The sequence below is a fragment of the Myotis nattereri genome (genome assembly GCF_964212035.1).
Source record: "Myotis nattereri genome assembly, chromosome: X".
In the NCBI taxonomy this organism is placed as follows: domain Eukaryota; kingdom Metazoa; phylum Chordata; class Mammalia; order Chiroptera; family Vespertilionidae; genus Myotis; species Myotis nattereri.
The window spans coordinates 145,845,190-145,854,536 of record NC_138078.1 but is presented as its reverse complement, the minus strand read 5'-3'; the positions used below and the strand labels follow the sequence as shown (position 1 = coordinate 145,854,536).

Genomic DNA, 9,347 nt, shown 5'->3' with positions numbered 1-9,347 from the left:
TGAGCTGCCATATCTCAAGTGCCCTCTGCACACAGTGCTCAAACTCACACCTGTGGCTGTCGTGAGCCCCACATTCATCCATGGGAAGGCATGTGCCTACTGTGTGCACAACAGGATCTGGGGAGTTTCCCAGGTCAAGGGTGCAGAAATGTCAGGTATCATTCATCACAGCAGGTCTGGGGCCCCAGGCATCCTTCACCCCCACCCCCAAACCTCAGCCGTGCACCTGGAAACCTAAAGTGAAGGGGACTCCTATTCCTACAGAATCACAGAGGTTCCATTTGGCCGCGCAGGGACACAGCAGCCAGGGGCGCAGAAATGGCAGCACTGAGCAACAAGGCAGAAACCCACCTGAAGCCTGTCTTTAGGGGAGGGGTGCGGACAGAGCCACTTTCCTGAGGGGGGTGGGGCGACCTCTGCAGCGCAATAGGACCCTGCGTTCCGAAGGGCTCCCCATGAAACTCAATGTTCTCTTGGAACTCTTAATATTAAATGTTTGAGCAAGGGGAGCCATGTTGGCATTTTCCACTGGCGCCTCCCCACCCACCCCGAGATTCTGTAGTGGGGTCTAGGTCAGTCCTGGCAGAGAGAGGAGGCCCTCTTCTCATGGAAAAGAGGCAATGGGGACAGGGGCCCTTCACTAGTCCGTCCCTCCACTTAACCTGGGTCCTGCTCCTGCCAAAGTGTGGTCCTGAGGGAGCTGCGCCACTGTCCCTGCCCTCCCCTGAGCCCTTCCCAGGGACCCTCTGTGTCTCTGCCCTCGCTGTTGTCCACTGGAGGGACTGCAGAACCAGCCACCCCATCCCCCAACCCCCATGGGAATCACCCAGGCCTTGGAGACACCGGGACCTAGGCCTGGCCTTGGCCTCACTGGGACAGCCCTACTCCCATTGAAGGGACCCAGAGCCCCAAAGAAGCCTCAGGTCAGGGCCACAGGCAATGGGCTTTCCAGGTCCATGGCAGCTGAGTTTTCATTAGAGCTGCTCTCGGTAGCAATGGCCCTCCTTCTACCTGCTGGACAGGAGAGAATGTCACCTTGAAGCCTACCTCACTGTCGTCCCAAAGGGTGCGTCTGAGGGATGGGGTCCTGAGCTTGGGTGGGTGATGAGGGAAGGGTTCTGGGCCGGCACCTCCAGAGGTGGGGACCGGGATGTGGGTCCTGCTGGGTGACTGTGCACCCTGCCCCTCGGGGAGAGGAAGAGTGGCACCTACCCATAGCCTCCACCCCACCCCTTCCCCTGCTTCCCCCGTTGGCGTCTAGCCGTGGAGATGATCCCGAAACGATGTGGACCAAAAGCCTCTCGAAACTCATGGACTCCACACTCACAGACCCCTCCGCATCTCCCAGCGCCCTGCTTGCCTCTTAGGCAGAGGGGAGGCCGCCCCCGCCCCCACCCCCACGCCCACCCCCGAGAGCCGACCGTGGGCCACGCAGAGCAACATGGGCACAGGAAACGTGCCATTTCATTTTGCATCTTTAATGTGACACCGATACCAAAAACACGACAGCACGACAACAGCACACAGTGAAAGCAGGAGGGCAAGGAGAGCTTCGTTTTGCATGCCATCTTCGATGGGCAGGCAGAGGCTGCCTAGAGTGCTATGTGAACACGGGGTCTGAGGAGTGAACACGGGGTCTGAGGAGGCACTCTGGCTGGGTGGTTGCTGCAGGTCATCAGCGCTGCCTGTGGACACAGGACACAAGAGCGACAAGAGAAGTAGAAATACAGGTGAAACAGGGAGGGACGTAAGGAACAAAACAAGGCTCTGTCCACACTCTCGTGGTTGCCCCCTCCCCACGCGGGGCCTCCCGCTGACGGGCTCCCCACGGCCCCTCCTGGGCCCACCCTTCAGAGTCTCCTTTATGGGCCCCAAACCTTACTGGATCCAGGAGAAGAAGTTGGCAGTGGTTCTGGCGGCATTTCTGCTCCGGATGGTGGAGCTGGTGCTAGGGCCATCTATGAGGCTGGCGTTGGCCGCACCAATGTTGCCACTGCTGACGCCAGCTCTCCAAGTGGTTCTCCTGTTGGCACGGTTGCTATTCAGAATGTACTGATGGTATCTGGCCCAGAAAGCAAAGGGGATCCTGGCCCAGGCGTCGCCAAAATCTCCGTCCTCATCCCAGGTCAGGAGCTCCACCTGTACGTCGTCCCAGCTCCACCGTCCAATCAGAGCTTCGTCCCCGATGTTCATCCGGGCCCTCATCTGGGCCCTGGCGTGCTCCTCGGCCATATCCGCATCCATAGTCTTGAAGGCATCATCCACAGCCTCCAGGAAGTGAGCCTTCCAGTCCCGGGGGTCTCGGTTCTGATACTGCGGTGGAAAAACAGCAACCATCCTCACCCCGCGCGCGCACGCGCGCGACCCCATGCTCACCGAGCACCTGCTTCCTGCCCTACACTCCCCTGTGCACTGTTGGTCCTCACATGAAGACCGCGGGAGTCGGGCTCCCCCGATTCTGGACCAGACCTGGGATTTCGCCCCATCCCTCCTCGCACGTGCGACGCCTGCAAACCTGGGCGAGGCGCCTAGGAACCTTTCTGAGCCCCAGTGCCCTCACTGGACAGGCAGACCGCACAAGGAGCCCGTGGCCCAGAAACAGACAAGGTTTCTGTGGGAAGTGCCAGCCCCTGGGCCTGGCCCCGCAGCAGAGGCTCTCCGTCCGTCCGTTACCTGGGCGATGAATCTCAGCACCCTCATCTTGCTGGTCTCGTAGCGGGCCCGCAGGCCCCAGAAGAATTCGTACTCGGGCGGGCTGCTATTGGGGACCTTCTTGTATTCCAGGTACCTCAGTGGAGAGGAACATAATCACCTTTTGCCTCCAGCCAGCCAGGCAGGTGGGCTGTTGCACTAATGGCTCCCGGGTGGCCCCTTCCCGGCCCCGAGGCTGCAGCTCAGAGTCCACGATTGCCCTGGCCCTCCAACTGGCACCCCACTCCCGAGCTCACTGCCAGGGTCCCTGCCTCCAACACCGAGGCCTTCAAAGCCCTGGGCTGTGTGTGGCCCCTGCCCAGCAGCCACGGGGAGGTGTGTGGGCGGGGGAGGGGGACGCTTGTAGGGTGCTTGTGCGCAGGAAGGCCACACGTTTGGCGCCCCTTGTCACAGTGACCCCGGTTCCTGTTGGGTGTGTTGTAAACAGAGGAGCCATTTCTTCAGGCAACCTGCTCTGAGCACACCCCGCCGCAGCGTCTCGTCCGTGGCCGGGCTGAGCCCTGGGACAGTCCACCATAGAAAAGGACTGTGAGGGGAAGAAACAAACAGTCCAGCAAGCGCAGCGTGCTCCGTACACACTCCGGACCTGTGCGCACGCGCGCGCACGCGTGCTAGTGCACCTGTGTGAGTGCACACGTGTTTCCCCAGCTCCGACCTCCACTCTGCAGCCCCAGGTTGCTGGGATGGAAAGCCGGGGCTGTTGTCCTACAGCCTGTGAGGGCAGGTGCTCAGTGGTGTGGTGGTTGGAACGCGCCCCGCACCGTGTTCTCAGGCCACATGTGCCCCCTTTCCCCAAGAACGCCCCGGAATTCTACCCCCCCTCCTCGGGCACTCACATACCCCCACCCGCTCTCGCCCCAGAGACTCCATCCCTCTAGAGTGAAGAGCCAGGATGGGAGTGGCTTCCTCAGCCAGACCCGCACACAAGGAAGGCACCAGTGTGGGACAGAGGCGACTCGGTCAGCACTTACTTCTGCCTCACAAAGTCGTTGGTAATGAGCTTCTTCAGGTCGCCAAGGAATGGGTGCCTCACCCTGAGGGCAAGGAAAGAGTCCATGACTAGAGCCGGCGGCACTGCCCCATGTGGGCCGGAGCACTCCCTACCAGGACTGAGAGCTTCCTGGCCCGTGAGGCCTGGGCATGCAGGGGTCTGACGGCCACTTGTCTGCAGCAGTGGCCTACAAAGGGGTTTGAAGGAGCCCCGGAGTCTGGTGCTTTGTCTTAGATCTCCTCTGGGGGACAGAGAGGGGACATGGAGCAGAGAGGGGGCCCAGAGTTCAGGACCATTTCGCCATGCACCCTGGTGAGACCCTGTGCGCTCTGCCTGGTCGAGGACGCCCACTCCCCTGCACCAGACCATCGGGCTGGTGGGATCCTGGGGCTTCCTGGACCCCAGGACAATGCTGAGGGGCAGCGAGAGCCCAGGGAGTCCAATCATACCCAGGGCGCAGTCCCATCTTGCGTAGTGCCTCCCAGAGGACAGCTGCCAGGGCAGATGAGGTACAAGAATTTAGAACACGAAGGTGAGGCAGGGGGCAACCCCCCAGCTGCGGGTCCGGCAACTCACCCTCGCTGACACGGTTGCCATTCATGAAGATGACTCCCAGAATCACCAGGAGAAGACTCAGCCTGGGCGTGTCCTTGGTCCTAAAGGTGTACAAAGAGGGACCCTGTCCAACAGCCACTGGCCCAAGAGACTACACACCCAGCTCACCCAACCGGCCTCTCCCAGATTGCTCCACTACAGGGCAGTTCTTCCCACTCTGCCCATGGCTTGCTACCTGATCCAGACAACTCAACTCATTCCTCCGCTTGAGGCTGCATCGCTCCAGCCATCCAATGTGGATGCTAACACCCCCTCCCGGGATTCTGCCAAGGACGGGGCTAGGCAGGGGGAGCAAACGCTTTGCCAGAGGTGTGTCCAGAGGCTCATCCACACCTTCCCTGCCCTTTGGCCCGGGGACCTACACCGCACAGGGAAACTCCCCCAGGACCAACCGCTCCACCATGCCCAGGCCAGGCACTTAGCATGAAGAGCGAAGCAGCCAGAAGCCTGCTTTCTTGGAGCGAGGGGAGCGGGTGGGCGGGGGTGGGACCCTGAGTGCAGCAAGGCTTGGTCCCCTCTGATAATCACTTGGCACCACGCCCTGTGGGTGGGCACTGTGCTAGGCCCTCGGGCCCTGTCTCCCTGTTTCTCTGAGAGGGGGGGGGGGCACCACCCGGGAAGGCCACAACCCTCCTGCCCTTTCTCACTTTCCCAGGAGGCGAGCTGAAGAATCCCGCGTGCAGGTGAGAATGTACAGATGTTCTTCCTTGTCGATCTCCTTCAGGTGGATCCCGAACTTCTGCATGGGGAGAACACAAGAATGTGAGGTCAGAAATCCATGCCAGGTGTCCTGCAGGCAGTCACTCCATTCCCGCCAGAGCATCTCCTAGGCAGGGAACCCAAAGTCCTGGGGGAGGACGCAGAGGCGCTGGCCTGTGGGAGCCCGGGCACTGGCCAAGGCAAGGGGACCCACTTCGGGAGACAAGAGACCCCCAAGAGCACGAGGGGGAGGGAGCGAGGAGGAGGAAGCATGCAGTGGGAGCTCCCAGGTGGAGAAGCTAGGCCAGGCTTCCGGAGCAGGCAGGGTTGACACCGGGCCTCCAAGGCTGCAGGGTGCAAGGCTTCCTGGGGCCTCTCTTGCCCCACAGAGCTGTCCCCCACCCCCACCCCGCCCACCTTTTCCAGGGTGTATGTTGCCCGCTCAATGATCTCAGGGAAGTGCTCGTCATATTCTCGGATGACGTCTTTCATCATGTCTGCAGGAGGGGAGAGGTAAGGAAAGCATCTGGGCTGAGCAGAAGGCCACAGAGCTGCGGCCTCTCTGTCAGCCCTGCTGAGGGGGGCACAGTCAGGGCCCATCAGCCAAGGCCTGATAACTGGGAGCATCTGATGGGGGTGGGGGCTCTGGGGAGGACTGGAAGAGGAGAGAGGGCAGAGCTCAGGGATGGGGCCCAGTTGTCCACCTGAGCGCTTGATGGGGATCTTCTTGTAGTCCTTAATCATCAGATATTTCACCAACTTATTTGCCTGGAGAAGGAGAGGTGAGGGCACGGGTGAGCTCAGTGAACTGGCCAGCAAGGCAGGAGGAGAGGGTGGGGGAAGGGCAGACTCCTTACCCTATCTTGCAGAAGGGCCACGTTGCGGGGTGGCAAGCACAGTATGTGCCTCGAGGGTACCTGGGGCCTCACGGCCATCGGGGGCCGAGGGCCCATCTGAGCCCGCGGGGCCATCTGAGCCCGCACTGTCAATGGGGGCTGCGATGCTCTCCAGGTCGGTGGGACCACAGGAGGCTCTCTCTCCTCCTCGCTGCTCTCATACTCATCATCCAGGTGCTTGGACTGTAGCATTGGGGAGAAGAGAGACCGGGGCTACCAAGCTTACTGTGCCCAAGCCCCTGGCAACATCTTCACCAGAGCAGGTACTTGGAAATAAGAGTAGTGGGAACAGCGGCTGACATGTGCAGAGGGCTCACTAAGTGCCAAGCACTGAGCCAACCTCTTCTACCCCCAGGCCGGAGGGTAGGGACTAGGTGGAGTAAAGACATGCTAGCACATTTGTGTTATAGAAACCTGGACCAGTTGAGAGAAGAGGAGGGCAGGGGAAGGCAAGGGGAGGAGGGAATGGGAGGGGGGAAGGGCAGGGGAGGGGGGGAAGGGGAGGGAAAGGAAGGGAAAGGAAGGGAGAGGAGGGGAAGCAAAGAGAGGGGAGGGGAGAGGAGGGGAGGGGTTGGGAGAAGAGGGGAGGGGATTGGAGGGGAGGGGACCATTGGGGCTTGGAGAGGGCAGGGAGATCTCACCTTCTTTGTTCGCTTGCCTCCCATCCTGGCCCAGGGCTCATCGCGGTTGTTCTGAGCAGTGGCAGCTGCACCCTCAGGCTCAGGGGCGCTTGTGGCCATCTTGGCCTTGGCAGCAGCTGCTGCCACAACATTCTGAGGCTCCACCCACCGAGTCTTAGCGAGGGCCTTCCCAGACTTGGCGGTCTTGGGCCTGGTGGCTGCCCCCTCCCCAGCAGATGCTGCCTGAGCACTGGGGCCCTCTGGGGTAGGCTCTGGGGCCGGGGCGGGTCTCTTGGGGCGTGGGAAGGCTATGCCACTGACACCTGCCGGCTGGGTGAAATCAAAGCCATCATTCTGACCCAGAAAGGCTTTCTTGGGCTGGGTGGCATCCACCTCACTGGCCCGGGCCTGGGAGGCTGGCTGGGGCTGTGAGGAGGTTGCTGGCGCCCCAGAGGCAGCCATCTCACTGTTGCCTGGCATCTGGGAGCTGTGCGGAGAAGATGCCATGGGCTGGGTATCTTCTCTCGAGGCCTGGTCTGTGGTCATCGGGCGGCTAGTGACCACCTGATTGTAGAGGGCACGGGCAGCAGCAGCAGCAGCCCGGGCAGCAGCCCGGGCAGCCGTCCGAGCAGCACGGTTGGAGTCACCTCGGCCTGCATTGCCAGACTGATCGTCCTCCTCATTGGGAGCTGGTTCTGGATCCGCTCGGAACGCATCCACCAGAGTCCGGGCCAGCATAGGGTGGTCCAGTTCCCAGGGCTCATTCTGCAAGGCCAGAGCGAGGGGTAGGGGAAGGCAGACAACTTTGCACACTCGCACATCATGCTTCCCTGTGCTGGCCAGCCTCCTCCAGGCAGCTAGCCAGGCAGCCAGCCAGGCAGCCCCCAACCCTCCCCTCCCCCCGGCACCTCCACTCCCCCCTCCGCCAAGACCCCCACCCCCATCCCCACTCCTTTTCTCCCAGCAGGAAAGGGAAGGTTTCCTTTGGATTGCTAGGTAGTCCTTCCCCATCAGCCCTCCCCTCCATCCACTCCCCTCTGCATACAACCACTCCCCCCCCCCACCCCGCCCAGTTTAGCAGGCTAGCAGGTGGCCAAGAAGGGGCCTCACCGCCAAGACACGCAGGCTTGTACCCAAGCTCCCAAAGGCTCGGAGGAGATGAATGTCAAAGCTGGTGAAGGTGCCATAGCCTCCGAAAGCACCAAATTCTTCATACTCATTTCCGTCAAACATCTCATACTCCCTAACTTCTTCAAGACCGTCTTCCATGTCTTCAACGTTGCAGCATTCTGATTCCATGGGGGAGCTTCCCTCAGCCATGCTGGGTCCCAAGAAGAGAGCTCAGCCTGAGAGGGAGGGGGAGGCCTCTTCAGAGGGAGGAGGAGGGACCCAGTGGAGGCGGGGTTTCTCAGGAGGTGGGATTTCTCAGGAGGTGGGATTTCTCAGGAGCTGGGGGGAGGGGGACAGGCAGCCATCATCCCCCCTTTACTGGGCAGAAGGGGTGGGGGTGAAATCTGTTGGGGTAGATTCTGTCAGAGACAGAGCCCTAAGAGAGGGATAGAGGAGGTCCTCCCGCCCCCGCCCCCTCCCCCCCAACACACACCCCTCCGCATTAAAAGGGGAGTTGATGTCCAGGCAGGCTCCCCATCCTGGTGGCTCGATTTGAATGGAGGGGTGGACCAGCGGGCTTGGGTCTGAAGAAACCCCAAAGGGGATGATGGATGCATCGATAGAAGGAGAAACAAAGGGCCTGAATTTAAGGGCTGGAGCAGGGAGCCAGGATGAAGGGGGAGCCGAAGAGGTGTGCGGGCTCAGATACATGAGGACCACGGAAAGCTCTGAATCCCAGGGACCCTTTGGCGAGGTCCGGGTGGGGGGGGTGGAGGGATTGGGGGATTCCGGTCAGCTCAGGTAGGGCTCACACAGGAACGCTAGGGGCAGATGGGAGATGGAGGGGGTGCGGGAGGGGGGGACGGGGGGGGGGCAGGGAGGGCGGCTAGGACTAGGTGAGGCTCCAATTAGAAGCTGGGGGTCTCCAAACGCAGGATTGCAACGCCAGGGAAGGGAGTGATCTGGAGTGGTTGGGTGGGGATGGGGCCTGTTTCTAACGCAGCTCAGCCCGAACACACGAACACACGGGTCCAATCGTGGGATCCGGTGTCACCAGGGCTCGGATCCCCGGAGCCTGGGTCTGAAGATGGGGAGGATGGGGCTCCTATCTAAACCACGGGTCTAACGTGGTCCTGGTTCGGGTTTTGAGTGCTTGGGTTCTGCTCAGCTCCGGGAGGGGGGGGGGGAGCGCTGCAGGGGGGTGGGGTGCGTTGTCCCGGGAGGAGTGGCGCAGCGTGCAGGGGTCCACTCGCCCGTCCCAGGTCCTATCTCGGGCTGGATCCTTACCTTCCCGGGGGCTCCAATGGCGTCGCTCCTCAGCACCAGGAACCCCGCAGCCGCGCCCTCGCCTGCTGCTGCCAGCACAGCAGCTCCGACCACCCCGCCCCTTTTCTCTGCACACCCCCCGCGGCTGGGCAGCCTGCGCATGCGCCGACCCCTTCAGCCCGCCCGCTCTCCCAACAAAAGCCCTGTCCACCAGGTCCCCAGTGCGCATGCGATTCCGCGGGTGTGCGGGCTGCAGGGCGTGGGGGGTGGGGAGGGGGGTGGGGGCGTTTTCTCCTTCCCGCCGGATTCCCCTTTCCACCCCTGCTTCAGACTGCAGGAGCGCGCGCTCAAACCCACCCAGTCATCTACCCTCAGTAGCCCCCACTTTTGCAGCTCTGCCCACCCCCTTTCGCCTAAGCCCCCCCTCCCAGGGTGGTC

The 9,347-nt window shown here is 61.8% G+C and overlaps 1 protein-coding gene across 2 annotated transcripts; it reads right to left on the bottom strand.

Moving 5' to 3' along the window:
• Window positions 1-1,462: 1,462 nt before the first annotated feature.
• LOC308536151 (melanoma-associated antigen D4-like) lies at window positions 1,463-9,100 on the bottom strand (the record flags this gene model as incomplete). 2 transcript variants are annotated; one of them, XM_081115210.1, is made up of 13 exons in its annotated part: window positions 8,931-9,100; window positions 7,644-7,879; window positions 6,555-7,298; window positions 5,875-6,096; window positions 5,722-5,785; window positions 5,435-5,514; window positions 4,966-5,057; window positions 4,280-4,359; window positions 4,153-4,195; window positions 3,684-3,746; window positions 2,674-2,788; window positions 1,883-2,313; window positions 1,463-1,685 (listed from the first exon to the last, which is right to left on the bottom strand). In XM_081115210.1, the coding sequence occupies exons 2-13, from the start codon at window positions 7,851-7,853 to the stop codon at window positions 1,676-1,678; spliced, it is 2,154 nt and encodes a 717-aa protein (XP_080971336.1). In that variant the 5' UTR covers window positions 7,854-7,879; window positions 8,931-9,100. The 2 variants fall into 2 exon arrangements, with proteins under 2 accessions (XP_080971336.1, XP_080971337.1); XM_081115211.1 differs by lacking the exon at window positions 1,463-1,685 and having other exon boundaries at window positions 1,879-2,313.
• Between the last annotated feature and the right edge of the window lie 247 nt (window positions 9,101-9,347).